This window comes from Megascapheus bottae, chromosome 37, assembly GCF_031878675.1.
Source record: "Megascapheus bottae isolate mThoBot1 chromosome 37, mThoBot2.hap1, whole genome shotgun sequence".
Taxonomy (NCBI): domain Eukaryota; kingdom Metazoa; phylum Chordata; class Mammalia; order Rodentia; family Geomyidae; genus Megascapheus; species Megascapheus bottae.
Window position 1 is genome coordinate 1,104,895 of NC_143545.1, and position 17,757 is coordinate 1,122,651.

At 66.0% G+C, this 17,757-nt stretch overlaps 2 protein-coding genes across 2 annotated transcripts; one reads left to right on the forward strand and one right to left on the reverse strand.

Annotated features, from left to right (window-relative positions):
* The first annotated feature begins 1,897 nt into the window (after positions 1-1,897).
* Positions 1,898-8,109, forward strand: Washc1 (WASH complex subunit 1). The gene is made up of 11 exons (XM_090325311.1): positions 1,898-1,915; positions 4,464-4,617; positions 5,779-5,890; positions 5,995-6,141; positions 6,238-6,374; positions 6,460-6,595; positions 6,809-7,010; positions 7,087-7,260; positions 7,446-7,604; positions 7,730-7,798; positions 7,894-8,109. Exons 2-11 carry the CDS (start codon positions 4,469-4,471, stop codon positions 8,034-8,036), a joined length of 1,428 nt encoding a protein of 475 aa, XP_090181437.1. The 5' UTR covers positions 1,898-1,915; positions 4,464-4,468; the 3' UTR covers positions 8,037-8,109.
* An 85-nt stretch (positions 8,110-8,194) lies between these two features.
* Ddx11 (DEAD/H-box helicase 11) lies at positions 8,195-17,246 on the reverse strand. Its single transcript, XM_090325312.1, has 27 exons — positions 17,120-17,246; positions 15,571-15,718; positions 14,879-15,106; positions 14,680-14,769; positions 14,383-14,537; positions 14,129-14,174; positions 13,772-13,879; positions 13,216-13,303; positions 12,634-12,839; positions 11,884-12,036; positions 11,470-11,516; positions 11,217-11,296; positions 11,091-11,135; positions 10,946-11,013; positions 10,735-10,773; positions 10,543-10,660; positions 10,337-10,462; positions 10,124-10,236; positions 9,922-9,994; positions 9,655-9,758; positions 9,390-9,539; positions 9,136-9,204; positions 8,955-9,055; positions 8,772-8,856; positions 8,627-8,705; positions 8,389-8,543; positions 8,195-8,309 (listed from the first exon to the last, which is right to left on the reverse strand). The coding sequence occupies exons 2-27, from the start codon at positions 15,712-15,714 to the stop codon at positions 8,280-8,282; spliced, it is 2,700 nt and encodes an 899-aa protein (XP_090181438.1). The 5' UTR covers positions 15,715-15,718; positions 17,120-17,246; the 3' UTR covers positions 8,195-8,279.
* Positions 17,247-17,757: the final 511 nt, after the last annotated feature.

A 17,757-nucleotide genomic window follows, 5' to 3' on the forward strand; every position in this document is an offset into this window, starting at 1 on the left:
AAAAAATTAATTTTTTCCCCCAGTTGAAATAAGTCCTCAAACCCAGCCACTGGAGGTGGGGTTATTAAGGGAATAATCCTGTTATTCCCAGAGAGGGAGAACAAGGCAAAACAACAGCAAAGTCAGTCAGGAGAAGAGAGGGAAGGAAAACAGGGGCAGAGCAGGAGAGTCACCCAGTTCAGGGGGACGGCCTGGAGTGTGCAGCCTCCCCTATTGCCAATAATTTGGGGGGATCTAACAGGGCAGTGGCAGGCCCCAGGACTGGAACATACACACTCAGAAACAGAGACACAGAGACACACACACAGGTTTATCAAAGTCCTCAACTGGTTACAAACTTATGGAAGAAATTACCTTCCCCCCAGCCAGGTGCATGTGCATGTGCATGTGTGTGTGCATGTGCATGTGTGTGTGCATGTGCATGTGTGTGTGCATGTGCATGTGTGTGTGCATGTGCATGTGTGTGCATGTGCATGTGTGTGTGCATGTGCATGTGTGTGCATGGCGTGTGTGTGTGTGTGAGTGTGTGCATGTGCATGTATGTGCATGTGCATGTGTGTGTGCATGTGCATGTGTGTGTGCATGGCGTGTGTGTGTGTGTGTGAGTGTGTGCTTACACAGAGTTGACTGCGTTGGAATGATTTGCTTGTTAAATAAGCCCCTTTGGGGGTCACTGCACATTTCATGGCTTCACATTTTTATAATTTAAATTCCCCCCCTCGCCCAGGCTGGCTAGCAGTTTATTGGGGGGGGGCAAGCTTCAAGTCTGTGGGCTAGGATCCTCTTCATTTGCATAGCCCCGCCCCGCCCCCTGGAGCCCCTCTGCTGTCCCTGTCCCACCCCTGGGGTCAGCCAGCCCCAGCAGCTCCCCCTGCGGCTGGGGGCTGATAATCCTGAGAATCTGCAGGGATTACCAGGCTGCCCAGCTCGCCTGCAAGTGCGGCTGCACCCCAGGAATTTGTGCGTGTGTGGAGGGGGGGTCCCTGCTTTGTGTCCCCCTGCACACTGGGGGCGGGAGGGAGCATGATCGACCTGTGACCCTTCATCTGCATGCACTGCAGCCCCACCCAGGACCCCAGGAACCAGGCCCTCCCTGCAGGGCCCCCAGGCCAGCCTCTGCTCCCCTCAGTCCCCCTGCTCCCGAGCAAGGTCAGGTTGGGCAATCCGGGGCAGGTCTTCCCAGGCCTTCTTCCCCGGCCCAGCTCCCAGGCAACCAGGGAGGTGGGGGAGGTCGCTGGAGGCCAGAAGTTCAAAGCCAGCCTGGGCAACGTAAGGGGGGAGATGCTATGAACATAAAGCCCAACAAAATAAAAGTAAGTGGGGGGGCAGGGGGCGGGGGGCCCCCGCCCGTCACCCCAGCTACTCATTAGGAGGCTGAGATCTGAGGATCCCGGTTCAAAGCCAGCGAGGCCCTAAAGATCGTGGGACTCTGATGGGTGACGGAATACAGGAGAGTGGAGCGATGGGGATCTGGGAGCCGGGAGAGCAGACGGCGGGCGGACCCTGCGGCTGCGGGGACGGAGGAGGAAAGGAAAGTTCCGGAAGCCGAGCAAGAGCAGACGCGGCGGCGGCGCTAGGACCCAGCCGGAGGCCGCCGCGGGGCGGGGCGAGCGCGAGCGAAGGGGGCGTGGCGACGGCGCGGGGCGGGGCGTGGCTAGCGTGCGGGACGAGCGCGAGCGAAGCGGGCGCGGCGGGGGCGTGGCTAGCGTGAGGGGCGTGGCGAATGAAGGGGGCGTGGCTAGCGTGCAGGGCGGGGCGAGCGTAGAGGGCGCGGCGGTGGGGCGTGGCCAGCGTGCGTCGCGGGGCGGGGCCCGACGGCGCGGGGGGCGGAGCCTGCGGGCGGGGACGCGGGCGGCGCGCAGCTGAGGTGCCGGGCGGCGGCTGTGGCGGCGGCGGCGGCGGCGGCGGCGGCGGGGTGAGGAGACGTGGCGGGGCGGCCCTGCGGACGCGGGGTGCCCCGGGCGGGGGCCCGCGGAGCCCCCGAGGCGCCCCCGGCCCGGGGCGGGCCGTCCGGGCGGCCCCGGGGTGGCGGCCCGGCCCAGGCCGCGGGGCGGTGGGGAGGCCGCGCGCCGCGGACCTGGCGGGCTCTGCGTTCTGGTCACTCACTGCTAGCTCGAGAGGGCCTCGATTTCTCCCCCTCCCCGCCCTCCGCGTCCAATAATTACGGTTTTTATTTACTTACCCACTTACTGTTCTTCTTGCTAGGCCTGGGCGCCAGGCTGGCGGCCTCTACCGCTTGAACCACACCCCCTCCCAGGTTTTTGCTGGTTTCTTGGAGCTGAAGTCTCACACTGACGTTCCTGTCCCCTCCCCTGGGGGGGACGGTGACATGGCACTGCTGTTCTCAGCAGCCTTTGGAGTGACCAGGCCACACACACTCGTCCCTGTCCCCTCCCCTGGGGGGGACGGTGACATGGAACTGCTGTTCCCAGATCTCAGCCTCTGGAGCGACCAGGCCCCACACACAGGGTTTTCACAGTGGAAAGACACAGGTGAAGCTAGCCCGTTCCACAGAACCCAGGTCGTCTGGAGCATGCACTCCCGTATGTAATTAATGCACAAGCGTCCGTTTTTGTATTGTGTACTTTTTTTTTTTTTGGTAGGTCGTGGGGCGCTGTCCCTGAGCTCTTCAGCTGGAAGCTACCACCCTAGCCCTGGAGCCACAGCCCCACTTCCCGTTTTCTAGTGGTTAATTGGAGATTAGAGTTTCTCCTCCTTTTGAGCAGTGAACCACAATCCTTAGATCTCAGCCTCCTGAGTAGCTAGGATTACCCGCGTGAGCCACCGTGCCCGGCTTGTATACACATTTTATACTTCCATTTTATCCTTGTGGGCGCCCCAGTGTCAGGGCTTCCCTCCTTTACCATGGTTCTTCACAAGCTGGCTTTTCTTCCTGGGTCCTTGTCCTTCTACCCACACTGGGCACTGTCCCTTAATCTTCCCCTACCTGCCTCTGTCTCAGGGGTCCCTGTCCCCTCACCCTGTACCCCTGTCCTGGCCCAGAGGGTTGTCCAACCCCTCTGGAGTCTGCAGTACCATGGGTGTTTTATTTATTTATTTGCCAGACCTGAGGCTTGAACTCAGGGCCTGAGCACTGTCCTTGGGCTTTCTCAAGGCTCTACCACTTGAGCCTCAGCACCACTTCCGGCCTTTTCTATGTTTGTGGTACCAAGGAATCGAACCCAGGGCTTCACACATGCTAGGCAAGGACTCTACCACTAGACCACACTCCCAGCCCAGCTTTTTTTTTAACCAGATTTTTTTGGGGGGGGGGATGTGGGGGTGTCTTTGCTTTTTCGAATCTGGGACTTGAACCCAGGAGGTTGCACTTGCTAGGCAAGCACTTTGCCACCAAGCTCCAGCCAGTAGGAGTCTTGCTCAGCTGGGTTGTGATCCTGGCCAGCCCCTACCAGCCTGGTATGAATTCACCGGTCACCAGCTGGCCTCTGCTCTTCTGCTGATGCTAGGATTTGGCCATCTTCCTTTGGGTTTTTGCCTGGACTGACCCCTCGAGCATGCGGGGGAGGGGGCTGCAGTCCCACACACCTAGAGATAGCAGAGTCCTCTCCTCTGGATCTTAAGAGACAGAAAACCAAGGTGGAGAATGAAATCGGGATGGCCTTTAGGAGGGAAGGAAAGTTCCAGAAGGGTATGCAATGGGGAGGAGGCGTGAGGCAGACACAGAGAAGGCGAGCCACTTACACGTGGTCACACAGCACTTGATTTCCAAGCGCAGCCTCCTGGCCTTGGCCTGCCCTGCTTAGCCAGCACCCGCTCACCCCTCCAATCACAGCCGAGGGCCCTCGTGTGGTGCCTAAGAGCAGGTTTGGGGCGCCGTGCCAAGCCTGATGAACGTCTCCCCCACCGTCTTCCAGCGCAGGGCTCTGATTAGACCTATTTATAGGGGCCCCAGCATCTTAAGATTCTGCCCGGCGCACCTCTTGCCAATCAAATCAATGCCATGTGCAGCTTGAGAGCGGCTTGGTGGCTTGGGGGAGCCGAGTTAATTAAACTCGGTATAAATAGACTCTGCCCTCACCTCGCAATCCGGAGGCGGCCTCCTTCCCATCCTCCCCCGCCCCTCATCCATCCCTTCCCTCCCGGTGGACTGGGAGGCGGGGCGCGAACCCCTCTTCTCAGCCCCTCCGGCCTGGACGCTGTCTCTGAGCTCTGTTGCTCCAGGCCAGCGCTCTACCACTTGAGCTCCACTTCTGGCTTTTTTTTTTGCATATATTTTTTGCATATAGAAGGGTTGCATTATGTTCATCAGGTAGAGGCTGCATTACTTCACCTACGTTGACGCCCTTTCTCATGTCTTGGTCCCCATTTCCCTCCCCACTTCTGGCTTTTCGTTGGTTCATTGCAGGCAGAAGTCTCAGTTTCCTGCCAGGACTCACCACCTGCCCTGCCCAGGGCTGTGGGGGTCTGGGGTGGTATCTGATGCCCTTCTCTCCCCTCCGCAGGCACCATGGCCCCCCTGAAGACCCGGCACCCCCTGGCGGGGCAGACCTACGCCGTACCCCTCATCCAGCCAGACCTGCGGCGGGAGGAGGCCATGCAGCAGGTGGCGGATGCGCTGCAGTACCTGCAGAGCGTCTCGGCAGACATCTTCACCAGGTGCGTCCACACCCGCACCCCGGGGAGGCTGCCCCCCCCGGCCCCCCACCAGTGTCCTCTGCAGGCCTGTGTCACCAGTCGTCTCATGCACCTCCACGGCTGGACAGTGCAGGGCACGTGGCCTCTTCGTGGAATCGGTGAACGAGGGGCGCTGGCCCTGAGCCTTTTGCTTTTCTTTCTGTCAGTTATGGGAACTCTGGGCCTGGGCGCTGCCCCTGAGCTCTTCAGCTCAAGGCTTCCGCCCTCCCCCTTGAGCCACAGCGCCGCGTCCGGTTTTCTGGTGGTTCACTGGAGATGAGAGTCTCACAGACTTTAGTGCACGGGCTGGCTTTGAACCCCGATCCTCAGATCTCAGCCTCCTGAGTCACTGGGATCCAGTGTGAGCCACCAGTAGCTTTGGGGGATGTGACCCCAGCTTAAAGCCCCCTCCCCTGTTCACATGCAGCATCTGCCCAGAAAGGTGGACGAGGGCGCCCTCCCTGCCTGGCACAAGTGCCTCTCAGGCTCTCTCCAGCCCTCCCCACCCCTCCCTCGGCCCCTGCCTCACCCCAAAATAGCCACCGGAGATGCCACCTGCTTCACAGGATGGAGGTGTGGCGGGATGGGTCAGGAGGGGTCGGGGAGCTGGGCAGTCTGTCGCCTACTGTGTGCAGCCTTACCCAGCCTTCCTCCTGGACATTCTCCCCCCTTCTCCCCCTCCCCTCCTCACTGCTCATTGGCACCTGCTGGCCCAGGTTCCAGAGCACTCAGCTGCCTGCATAATTAGCAGATCATTCTTAATTATCCTGGGGAGTTCCGGGGAGCTGGGCTCAGCACCCCCTTGCAGGGCTGCAGGGCCCAGGCGGCCATGTGTGACCAGCGTGGCCCTGCCTGACCTCGAGGGTCACTGTGCAGCACCTGGCCCAGTCCCTTCCCAAACCACCAGCCCCGGAACCTGGCTGTCCCCTGCCCTGTCCCCCGTCTGCTCCTTGCCCTACGCGGAGACCTGCCAGGCTCCGGGGTCTTCTCCTGAGTCCATCTGCAGTTGACCCCATCCAGAGAGGCCAGACGCCCGCTGGCCTTCCTCGTGGGTGACCAGTGTCCCCTCGAGCTTCTACTCAGGCCGACTGGGGGCAGGAGCCGGCCCCAGCCGTCATGGCAGCCCCGCGTGTGTCCCCGCAGGGTCTCCCGGCGCGTGGAGCTGAGCCGCAGCCAGCTGCAGGCCCTCGGCGAGCGGGTCTCTCTGGCCCAGGCCAAGATTGAGAGGCTCAAGGGCAGCAAGAAGGCCATCAAGGTAGCTATGGGCGCCCCACCGTCGGGCCGTCCCTCCCTCCTCGCTTCTGCCCAGGGCTCGCCCGCCCAGGCCGCCTGGGTGCCCGACAGGCCCTGTCCCCACAGGTGTTCTCCAGTGCCAAGTACCCGGCCCCGGAGCACCTGGGGGAGTACGACTCCATCTTCACCGGGGCGCAGGACCCCGGCCTGGAGGGGAGGCTGCGCCACAGGATCCAGAGCAAGCACCGGCCCCTGGACGAGCGTGCCCTGCAGGTGCCCCACTGCCTATAGACCAGGGACGGCCTGGGGGTCCCCGGGGCTTGTGACTGAACCCCCCTCCCCCCCGCCATGGCTGCCGTCCGTCCGCAGGAGAAGCTGAAGTTCTTCCCGGTGTGTGTGGGCGCCCGGCCGGAGCCCGAGGACGAGGCGGAGGAGGGGCTCGGGGGTCTCCCCCGCAACATCCGCTCCGTCAGCTCCCTGCTGCTCTTCAACACCACCGAGAACCTGTACGCCCTGGGGGGCCTGGCCCAGACCCCCCCCCCCCCGCGGTGGGGGAGCCGCGCCTCACCCCCACCGCACCCCACCCCGCAGGTACAAGAAGTACGTCTTCCTGGACCCGCTGGCGGGCGCCGTGACCAAGACCCACGTGGCGCTGGGGGCAGACGAGGAAGAGAAGCTGTTTGCAGCGCCCCTGTCCATCAGCAAGAGAGAGCAGCTGGAGCAGCAGGTGGGGCGGGGCGTCCTCCAGGGGGCTGCAGAGCCCCCCTCCCATCCACATCTGCCCATCCACCTACCCTTCATTCATCTTCCATCCATCCATCATCTATCCCCCACCCCCCCTCCATCCATCCACCCACCCAGCTTTGGGGTCCACGGCCCTGCTGGCTTCCTGGGGTTCCGCTGTGCGGCTGTCCCCTCACATCCTGCACGGGGCCCACAGGTCCCCGAGAACTACTTCTACGTGCCAGACCTGGGCCAGGTTCCCGAGATAGACGTGCCGTCCTACCTGCCCGACCTGCCCGGCATCGCCGACGACCTCATGTACAGCGCGGACCTGGGCCCTGGCATCGCGCCCTCCGCCCCTGGGGCCATGCCCGAGCTGCCCACCTTCCACACGGAGGTGGCCCAGCCCTCCAAGCTGGGTACATGGGGGGGGGGCACGGAGGCCCAGGCGCCCCCTCCCTGCCCCCGGTGCTCATGTCCTCACTTCCCCTCCAGACTCACAGGATGGGGTGCTGGCAGCACCCCCACCCCCGCCGCCACCCCCCCCACCCCCCCCCGCTCCTGCTGTGCTGGCCAGTGCTCCCCCACCACCACCGTCCCTCCAGACCACGGCCCCGGCTGGCTCAGGGGCCAAGGAGGACGACGGGGCCAGCACTGGGCCCCCCCCAGGTAAGAGCCCTCAGTGGGGGCCCCGTCTCCCCCGTGCTGTGAGTAGAGCTCGGCCAGGCTAAGCTGGGGGGGGGGGGAGGCAGTGCTCTGCGTCAGGCCGGGCCCTGCCTGCCTTCCATGCCCAAGATTGCAGCAGGGGCACAGGGCCCCGGCTTGGAAGGACAGCCCCGCACCCTCCCTCTCAGCCCCCGCCCAGGGCGCCCCCAAGGAAGTGCTGGACCCCTCCAGTGGCCGGGCCACTCTGCTGGAGTCCATCCGCCAGGCCGGCGGCATCGGCAAGGCCAAGCTGCGCAGCGTGAAGGAGCGCAAGCTGGAGAAGAGGAAGCAGAAGGAGCAGGAGCAGGGTGAGCCCTCACCCCGCCTCTAAGGGGGCGCCCCGTCCCTCCCAGCTCACGCCCAGGCCCAAGGTCACGCCCGGGCCCAGCAGTGACGCCTGCCCGCCCACCAGCATGGCCACCTTGCCTTGCAGTGAGAGCCACGAGCCAGGGCGGGGACCTGATGTCTGACCTCTTCAACAAGCTGGTGCTGAGGCGCAAAGGTAGGTGGGCCCGCCGGCTTGCCCCTGCTCTCGGGGACCAGGCTCCGGGCTGTCACCCCATGCCCCTGACCCTCCACGGACACTCCCTCCTCCAGGTATCTCTGGGAAGGGACCTGGCGCGGGGGCTGGCGAGGGCCCAGGCGGGGCCTTCGCCCGGATGTCAGACTCCATCCCGCCACTGCCGCCGCCACAGCAGCCTCTGGGAGAGGGAGAGGACGACGACGACTGGGAGTCCTAGAGCTCCACCGGGTGGGGCCCCCTCCCCCTCCCCCAGAAATAAAGACAGCACGGGGACAGCGGAGCCCACTCTTCATTATTGAGCCACGAGCCCTGTGTGTGGAACAGGCGGGAGGGAGCGGGATGGGGGGAGTGGGATGGGGGGGGCGGGGAGCAGACAAGGGAAGGTTCCAGAACAGCTGCAGAGGCTGGGACCTGGGGTCCAGCGTTACAGCCAGAGGTCCCCGCAGGGCTGGGGCAGCCATTAGGCCGTGCTGGACATCTCGCGATGAAACTGCAGAGAAACGGGAGGACCAACGTTGGGGACTGGCCCTGGGGACAGCCGTGGTCCCTGGGGAGGACAGGCAGCTGACCTTGCGCACGGCGGCAAAGGCGGGGCCAAAGGTGGCCTTGACCTCCAGGCGCTGCTGGATCCATGCGGGCAGCTTGGCCTGGACGGGGGCGCGGGCGTAGCGCTGGTCCAGGAGCACGATGCTGGCGAAGTCCTTCTGGTGCCGGATGGCCCTGCCTGGGTGGTGGGCACGTGGTGGGGGGGGGGCTGGCTCCCTCCCTGGGGACCCCAGCCCATGGGGCGTGCGGGCCTGGCCTCACCTATGGACTGGTTGACGGCCTTCATGCACAGATTCTCCACCAGCGCCTTCCCTGGGGTGGCCTGGCCCGGGGCCCGAGGCTGGGGACAAACGGCCAGTCAAGGGGTCGTCCCCCCCCCAGCCCCCCCATCCCCCAGTGCACTCACCAGAGTCTGTTCCAGGTAGGCCATCTTCTCCTGCAGCTCCGGAGACTTGATGTTGGGGTAGGGCATGCCCACCATCACCACGCACCTGCGCAGACGGCAGTCCTCGCACCTCACCCACCCCGCCTGCCAGGGGCGGGGCCCCAACTCCCCTCCCCCCTCCCGCACAGCCCCGAGTCCACTCACCTGCCTAGGTCATCCGAGAAGTTGATGCCCTCGCTCATCTTGCCCCCAACCACGGACAGGAGCAGGGCGCCCGTCCCCGTGCCGCCTGCACGGCCACAGGTCTGCAGAGACCAGCCCAGAGCTGCTGAGCCAGCGGGGCTGGGCAGCCCACCCCCCCCCGCCCCCCGTCCCCCCCACCCACCGTGATGCACTTGGCGTAGGCCGCCAGCACCTGCTCCACCTGCCCGGCGCTCCTGGGCTCCTGGAAGACCTGTGGGGAGGAGGGGTGCCAGGGTGGGGGTGGAGGGGGGCGGCTACCCTGTCCCAGGCTCCGCCCTGCTGCCTGCACTGGACAGTGATGGCCCCGGGGGCCCTGCACAAACCGTGTCCCTGAGCCGTGTGTGCCAGCTGTGAGCCGGCGGGCGGGGGTGCGCCAGCCGGGGGCGGCCTGCTCACCTTCTTCCGGGTGGCCAGGCGGGCCAGCAGCCCGCTCTTCTCCCAGTGCGCGTGGACCTGGCGCTGGTACTCATAGGAGGGGAGGAAGCACACCACCCCGCCCGGGACCACACTGCACAGGTTGCAGAGGGCACGGCCCGTCTCCTCCATCTGGGGGCACAGGGAGCCCGGGGCCTGTGCCTGTGGCCACATCCCCCCCACGTCCCTCCCCGGGGCGGCCTCGTCCCCGCCCCACGCCCCTCCCTGGGGAGGCAGCCCGGCTGACCATCTGAGGCAGGTCCCTCTTGTGGAAGGTGAACTCCAGCGGCTGGCCCGAGGGCCCGCTGCAGATGACCAGGGGCAGGATGTGGTGGGGGGGGATCACGTGGCCTGGGAGACACGAGGGCTCAGCCCAGGGCCCGCCGGGCAGGTGCTCTGCCACCTGAGCCGGACCCCAGGAGTTTGTGCCCCCCACGCCTCCCGTGCCACCTCCACAGCGGGCAGGCTGGACAAGCCCCGGCCCCCGCCCCGGCCTCTGCCCACCGAGCCTCACCACAGGAAAACTCCACCACGCGCTCGGCCTCCACCCCGGCGCACGCCAGCAGCTGCTCCCGGAAGTCAGCCACCTGTGGGCCACAGCGTTGACGGCCGTGACCCAGTGACTGATCCACAGGCCTGGCCCCCACTCCCACCACACGGCCCAGACCGAGCTGCCCGGTCACCACGCCACGTGCTGGCTGTGCGGGTGTCCCTACCGGCTGCATGGTGCCACCGGCGATGACCACGGCGCGGCACTCCCTCACCACCTGGGCGAAGTGTGTGGCAGGGTTGAGGAGCAGGAGGCGGAGGCTGCTCTGGCTGAGGGTGCCTGCGGCCACGGGAGAGGAGGGAGGGGACGCTCCGCGCGCTCAGACCCACGCCCGCCCATGGGGGGAGCTGTCCCCCCCAGGCCCGTGGGCGGCGTCTACCTCGGTGACCCAGGATGACCCTGCCGTCCTGGTTGGCGGTGGTGAGGGCCGCGAGGAAGCCTTCGATGTGCATCAGCGGGGAGCCCGGCCTCGGGGCGTCAGCCTCCTCTGGGGGGGCCGGGGGGGCTGTAGAGCAGTGCGGGAGGCGGGGCCTGAGCTCGGCCCGGGTTCCCCCTCCTCTCCCTTCCCATGGGACGGAGACGCACCAGGGGTGGCGGGGGGGCTCTCGTGCAGGTGCTGCAGGAAGCGTTGAAAGCCCAACAGCGTGGACTCCTTCTTGGGGGTGGGGAGGACGGCCCCGTAGCGCTCAGTGAAGCCGAAGAGCTGGGGGGGGACGGGGGAGGCACATGAGCCCAACCCCAGGGCCCCCAGACCCGCCCGCGGAGAGCAAGCCGTACCTTCCTGCTGACCGAGCTCTTCTCCAAGTACTGCTGCACCTGCAAGGCAGGCCAGGTGGCCCGGGAGGGGACACAGGGCGTCACGGCACGCGGGGCGTCACGGCCCCCAGCGGTGGCTCCCGGGGTGGGCAAAGGCCTGCTGCCAGACACGCTGCGCTGTGGAGACAGATGCGCCCGGGGGGCGCTGGGCCCCGCAGGCCTCGCCTCTCACCTTGAACAGGTTGATGTTGTCGGCCTGGCTCTGACACAGGAAGTCGTTGATGGTCATCAGCGCTGTTCCTGCGGCAGATGGGACCAGCGTGGGGCGGTGGAGCGGCGGAGCCAGCTTCCATCCCGGGGGGCCACACCCTCCTTACCTGTCGTCGGGGAGCACTGTGCATTGGGGTTTTGCCTAACGTTCCCTAAAAACAAGAATCCAGACAGGTCAGGGCGGTGGCCCTGGGCCCCACCCCGTCCGCGCCCCAGACCCCAAGACCCTGTACCTCCCAGCACCGCCACGAACTTCTCCAGCAGGTAGAGGATCTGCTTGATGTACATCAGGTTCTTGGCCTTAAGGCGCTTCCTGGTGGGGGGGGGCCTGCTGAGCCCTTCCTGCCAGCCATGCCCCACCCACCAGCCTGGCCCCTTCTGCTGCCCCAGGAAACGGGGGCACGTGCCACCGTGGACGTGACACCCAGCTGACCCCACTGGGGCAGCGGCACTCCAGGGTGTCCACCGGGTTGGGGGGGGGCTCACCCGTAGCGTTCCGAGTACTGGAGCAGCTGGGAGTGGGCCTGGCAGAGCTGCGGGAGGAGAGCACCTGAGGCCACCCAGCCTTCCCGGGAGACCAGGGCTCGGGCGGCCTCACCCCCGCCCTGGGGTGAGCCCTGCGCGCGGGCGCCCTTCCTGACCCCCTTGAATTCAGCCCAGCAAGCTCTGCAAGAACTCCCAGCCACGGGAATGAACCACAGAGGCCACTGCCCTGACACACTAGCCAAGCCGGGCCCCACCCGGGAATGCCAGGCCAGGGTAAGAGGGGGGAAGTCAGTCTACTCCCCAGCTGGACGGGAGGGGCTGGCCACAGGAAGTCCCGCCCCCAGCAGGACAGGGCGGGGCCGGCCCACGGGAAGACCCGCCCCCAGAAGGACGGGGCGGGGCCGGCCAGCCTACCTGGGCGCCGCTGACCTCGGCACCGTACATGCTGGCGATGGCGTCCATCAGGTTGTGGGCCTCGTCGATGAGGACCACCTGGCCCTGCAGCCGGATGCCCGCGGCCCGCCGGGTGGCCTCGTGCAGCAGCATCGGGTAGGGCAGCACCACCAGCTGTGGGCAGGGAGCGGCCGCGGGGCCTCGTCCTGAGCCCCGTCCCCAGCCCATTGTCCCCGCCAGATTCTGGACCCCACGGCTCCAGGTCAGAGGAGGGCCGGGGGAACAGAAGAGTCACCCCAGCTCCTCAGGAGGCCGGGACTCCAGTCAGCCACCACATAAAGCTGAGAGTGGCGCCAGCGAGACTGCAGACTCGAGGGCCCTGTCCTAACCCAGGGACAAACCCGTGAAGCCGTGGCCTCTGGGCCCGGTCCACTTCACCACAACACCAGCCCCACAAAGCCACGTGGGAGGTGGTGGAGTATGGGTCGTGGAGATCACAGAGGCTCCGGGTCTCCCGGGGGTGAGGGGACCGCCGAGTGTCTGCCCTTGAGACCCCACCGAGCTGGCCTGGAGCCCAGGATGCCCAGCTGCGAGGGCCACATCAGGAGACCCCACCTAAAAGCCCTCCAGCTGTCCTGTGGCCCAGCTCCTGCTGGCCTCCCACCAGACTCATCTCCACGGCCCAGAGTCCACACACTGGCACTCAAGGACCAGGAGGGAGCCCTGCAGCCCTCTGCCAGGGCGCTGACGTCCCCTCCCCAGGGCCCTCACCTGGGCTTGGGGAATGGCCAGGCGAGTCCCGTAGTAGGGGCAGGCCCGGGCCTCCTTCCCCAGGGCCAGTAGCTGCTCCACATCCCTCACTCCCACCAGGATCTCGTCCTGCAGGAGCTGCAGCTGCTCGTGGCTGTAGAAGGGGCAGCTGACCTTGCCCTCCTGCCGCCTCCTCTTGGGCTTGTCTGGCTCAGCTCTGTGGCTCTCTGTGGGGTGGACAGGGAAGCATGGCTGTCTCCAAGGCCTGACCACAACGTTCTAGGATGTTGGTTCATGTGTCCCAGTCCTGGGGTTCAGACTCAGAGCCTGGGCACTGTTGTGGAGTCACAGCTCCAGTTCCGGCTTCTTGGGAGGTAGAGCTGAGAGTCTCGTGAGCTTTCCAGCCTGGGCGGCTTCGCGCCAGGATCCTCTCATCTCAGCCTCCTGAGCAGCCGGGATTACAGGGATGTTTTATGTTCTCCATGAACAGACCGCAAAACCATCTCCAAGCCAGGAGAGGGGACCCTACTGGGGACCCCAGGAAGCAAGATCGCTTTTCCAGCCTGCCATGGCTGCCCTTCAGGACAACCCCCCCCCACATACCACGCTTGTTCCTCTGCATCTCCATACAGCGGTCGTTGATGAGCTGCACGGACCGCAGGCCCCTCACGTCTGCGTTCACGCACAGATTCTAGGGGACAGGAGACAGGGAGGGTGACATGCCACTCCACCCCAGAACCACACACAGCCCACGGGTGCCTGGTGCCCAGGGACCACTAGATTTCCTTTCTGCCCCCTTGAAAGAAATCGTGCTTCGCGCTTAACCAAACGACCCACTGTCCTCTTCCGGGTCAAAGGCTGCTGTCGTTTATCTATAGGTCACTGTGGCCATAGCTTAATCGGTTAGTAGTAAAATCAGTTAACTCCTTTGGTGGCTGTACAGGGATTTTGAACTCAGGGCCTCAGGCTTCCTAAGGCACTGTTCTACGGAACCACGCCTCCGGCCCTACTGTGCACTGGTTATGTTTGAGAAGGGGCCCTCGCCGACACCCGACAGTCTCAAGGACTTCTCTGCCAGCACAGGCTCGGAACTACAATCAGTGCTCTGCTCTCGGCCTCCCAGGTAGCTGGGGCTACGGCCTGTCCCCCCCGTGGTCACCTGCCGCGAGCCCAGGGAGACCAGCCGGGTGTCCTTGCCGAAGGGGCTCTTCTGCACTTCGTGCACGAACTGGGCCAGCTGCGAGTGTGTGCGGCTGCAGTAATAGATCTGCCAGTGGGGAGAGGAAGGGGGGATCAGCCGCCCACCTCCTGGCCCTCCATGCACACGGACGCGGGCACGGCGCCCCCTGCTGCCCACAGACGCTCATGGCGGCCCCGGCCAGCAGCAGTGGCCGCTGGGGGAGCCCTGCAGCCGAGGGCTGGGCCAGGGGTCCGCCCTGCCCTCCTGGCTCCCTGCACTGACCAGAGGCTGGCGTAGGACACAAGGACGCGGCACCTCAGCCCCCCCAAACCTGACCTTGGTCACGTGCTCCTCCTCCAGGTCGTCCTCGTCCTCGTCCATGCTGAGAAAGCAGAGCACTGGTGTCCCCAGCCAGCCCGGGCGGACCCGGACCCCTCCCCACGCCGCTGTGAGGGTCACCCATGAGGGGGCACCAAGGGGGCCGGCTCTAGCCACCCCGTCCCAACCTGACGGCAGGGAAACTGAGTCAGCAATGGGGAGATGGATACTGGCAGGGACTGGGGAGCTCTAAGGGCCCAGGGTCCCCTCACCCCGCTGTCGCCATCTTCTTGTCCTCGTCACTCTCGTACTCGGCCAGGACCAGCTCCTCCTCCCCTGCCTCCAGCTCCTGCTCGGCCTCGGAGGCCGGGCCGGCCAGCACCTCCTGGCTCAGGCGCAGGAGACTCGCCACCTCCTCCTCCTGCCTCTGGGGACGGAAGGGGACACGGGGGACCCCGTGTGGACACCGAGGACGGGGCCCGTGCTCTCCTCGCTGCCTGGACAGAGCTCGGGGTACACGGGGCCAGGACAAGGCTGAGCACCCCAGTCTCTCCCGCTCCCCCACTCACCAGGCGCTTGGCCGCGGCAAACTTGAGCCGCACGTCCTGCCGCACGCGCTGCAGCCGCTCCTCTCGCCGCCGCCGCCTCACCTGCTCCTCCTGGCGCAGGAAGGAGGCGCCTGGAGAGACGCCCCGCACCCCAGCCCCCCCAGGGACCAGGGGCTGAGCCAGCCCTGCCACCCCCACCCATGCAGGACCCCCGCAGCACCTTCAGTCGCTCCACCAGGTCCCTTTCTTCCTTCTTCTGCACAAACTGGGTGACCCAGTCGGGCTCCCCAGCAGGCCTCGGGGTGTCGGGGGGCTCTTGGCTGGAAGATGAGGGGCTAGAAGAAGAGCTGGCTCCGGCATCCAGGAGCCGCGCCTCTTCTTGACGCTTCTCCTCCTCAAAGTCCCGGAGCCAGGTGAGGGCGCCGCAGATGAGGCTCAAGGACTTACCCTGGGGAAGGCACCTGTCACAGCCAGCATGGCACCAGGCCCGAGGACGCCCCCAGAGCCCAGGGAAAGAGAGGAGGGGAAGAGATAACCACACCCCAAAGAGCTGCTTTGTAATGCCACCGCTCACAGTTTGGAAAAGAATTTAAACTGAGATGGAAGATCAACTATGTAACGTGGACAGGAGGGGAAAACGGGGGGGGGGGGGGGGAGGCAGCGAAGGAAGGGGGGACACTGTCCCAAACCAGAAACGGACTCATCACCTGACTTAGGAAATGGTAAACGCTCTGTACAACGCCTTAATAATAACAAAAATAAACTTTTTAGGGGAGAGAAAAACAAGAATCTAAAAGGATTCGTCGGGTTATCTGAACATCCTGGGAGGGCACCAAACTACAGAGAGATTAAACAGCCACCCCCCAAAAAAGAAAAAATTAAAGGCAAATCGGCCCCTCGCGAGGCGCTCACCGTGCCGGTGGGACTCTCAAATATCCCAATCTTGCCGGCCTTCAGAACCTGGTACAGTGCGGCCATGAACTCCTTCTGGATGGAGTACGGCGGGAAGGGAAAGGGGAAGTGGGGGCCCCCGGCCTCCTGGGTGCTGTCGGCCATGGTCCTGAGGACAGAGAGAGAGGGGTCAGTGTTCCTGGGAACCAAGGGCGGCTCACCCCATCGTCCACAGATGCCCCAGAACCAGGCCGCCCGTCGGCCACGATGGGCAGAAACGGCCGTAGAGGACGGCGTCCGGGAAAGCCCGGCCCTGCTGGGCCGCCGCTGCTGCTGCTACTGCTGCTGGAGGCCCCGGATGAAGCTGTCCTCGACACTGGAGGCAGGAGGACCTACCTGGACACCCCCGCTCCCCCACAGACCGGTTCGATCTCTTCGAGGTGCAAGTGAGAGTCAGGGGAAAGCCCACTTCAGGACCCCCCCTGAGGGGCCGGCGAGCAGGCCCTGGCGTCCGTGAGGGGCCGGCGACCAAGCCACGGTGTCCGTGAGGGGCCTGCGACCAGGCCCTGGCCTCTGTGAGGGGCAGGCGACCAGGCCCTGGCGTCCGTGAGGGGCCTGCGACCAGGCCATGGCGTCCGTGAGGGGCCTGCGACCAGGCCCTGGCGTCCGTGAGGGGCGGGCGACCAGGCCCTGGCCTCTGTGAGGGGCGGGTGACCAGGCCCTGGCGTCCGTGAGGGGCCGGCGACCAGGCCCTGGCCTCTGTGAGGGGCGGGTGACCATGCCCTGGCCTCTGTGAGGGGCCAGGCTGCCAGGGGGTCAGCAGATGAGTGATTACCAAGCCACACCACCCCCAGCAGCGGGAGGAGGCGGTGAGAGTCGAGGCCGCCTGGGGAGCGCTGGACGCCGCTGCTGCAGACTCACAGACTGATTGGTGCTGTTGGTGGTGGTGGTGGGTCTTGAACTCAGGGCCCCGGGCGCTGACCCTGAGCTTCTGCAGCTCAAGGCTGGCGCTCTACCACCTGAGCCACCGCGCCACGTGCAGTTTTCCGGGGGTTTCACTGGAGATCTGAGTCTCACGGGCTTCCCCCGGGCCCGGGCTGGCTTTGAACCGGGATCCCCACGACCTCAGCCCCCCCCCCACTCCACCCCCCCCGCCCCCCGAGCTGCTGGATCTCCAGCTCGGCCTCTCAGCCACGGAAGCCCCGGATCACCAGGATGCCGGGGGCGGTAAGCCGGGGGGCTCCGGGGCTCGGCCGCGGCCGGCCGGCCGGTCCCCCCCCCACGGCCCGAGGAAAGCGCTGGGCCCGGCCGAGCCGAACCCGCGCGGCCAATCCCCGGCCCGGACGCCCCGCGGGCCCCGCCCACCGCGGCCTCGCACTGGCTGTGCGCCCGTCCGTCACGGGCTGGCCCCGCCCCCTCCGTGCGGAGCGGTTCCCGCGCCCGGCCCGGCCCGCCACCCCCCCCACCCCACTCGAGCAACAACTTCGCAGGTCCCCCGGGAGTCTGTCCTTCCCGGGGTCGCTTCTCCCCGCGCTCGGCCCCGCTTGCCGCCAGGCGGCCCGGCACTCACCCGGGCCCGCGGCGGGGCGGCGTCGCTGAGGGGAGGAATCAGGGACACGGTTCACCGGGTTTGAATTCCCGCTCGGCCGGCCGCACGTCAGCCGCCGGGAGAGCAACGTGCGGCGCCGCCACGCCCCCTGGCCTGCGTCCTATAGCCACGCCCCCTGGCCTGCGTCCTGTGGCCACGCCCCCGGGTCGCGGCGTCGCAACGCCACGCCCCCGAGGTTCGCCGGCAGCTACTGCGCCTGCGCGCTTCCCATTGCGCCAGCTCCGCACCAGTGCGCATGCTCGCGGGTAAGACCCAGCTCGCCCAGGCGAGGAGGCGCCCTCCTTGGCTTGCCCTGTCCAGCCCGGGGCCTGACCTCGGCAGCCTGACCTGAGCCAGGGGGACGTCCCCGGAGGGCCGGGAATGTGGGGGACAGGTGCTGGGAAGGCGGGAGGTCTGGGACATCCGTCCAGGCCAGCACTCACCACCGGAGCCCCAGACACACCTTTTTTTTTTTTCCTGTGTCTGTGGTACCCAGGAATGGACCCCAGGGCTTCGTGCCTGCTAGGTGAGCACTCTGCCGCCAGGCCACGCTCCCTGCACCTCTCATTTCTTTTGAGTGCTGTGTCTGCTGCTTTCCGTCACTGGCGGGTCCGGGTGCT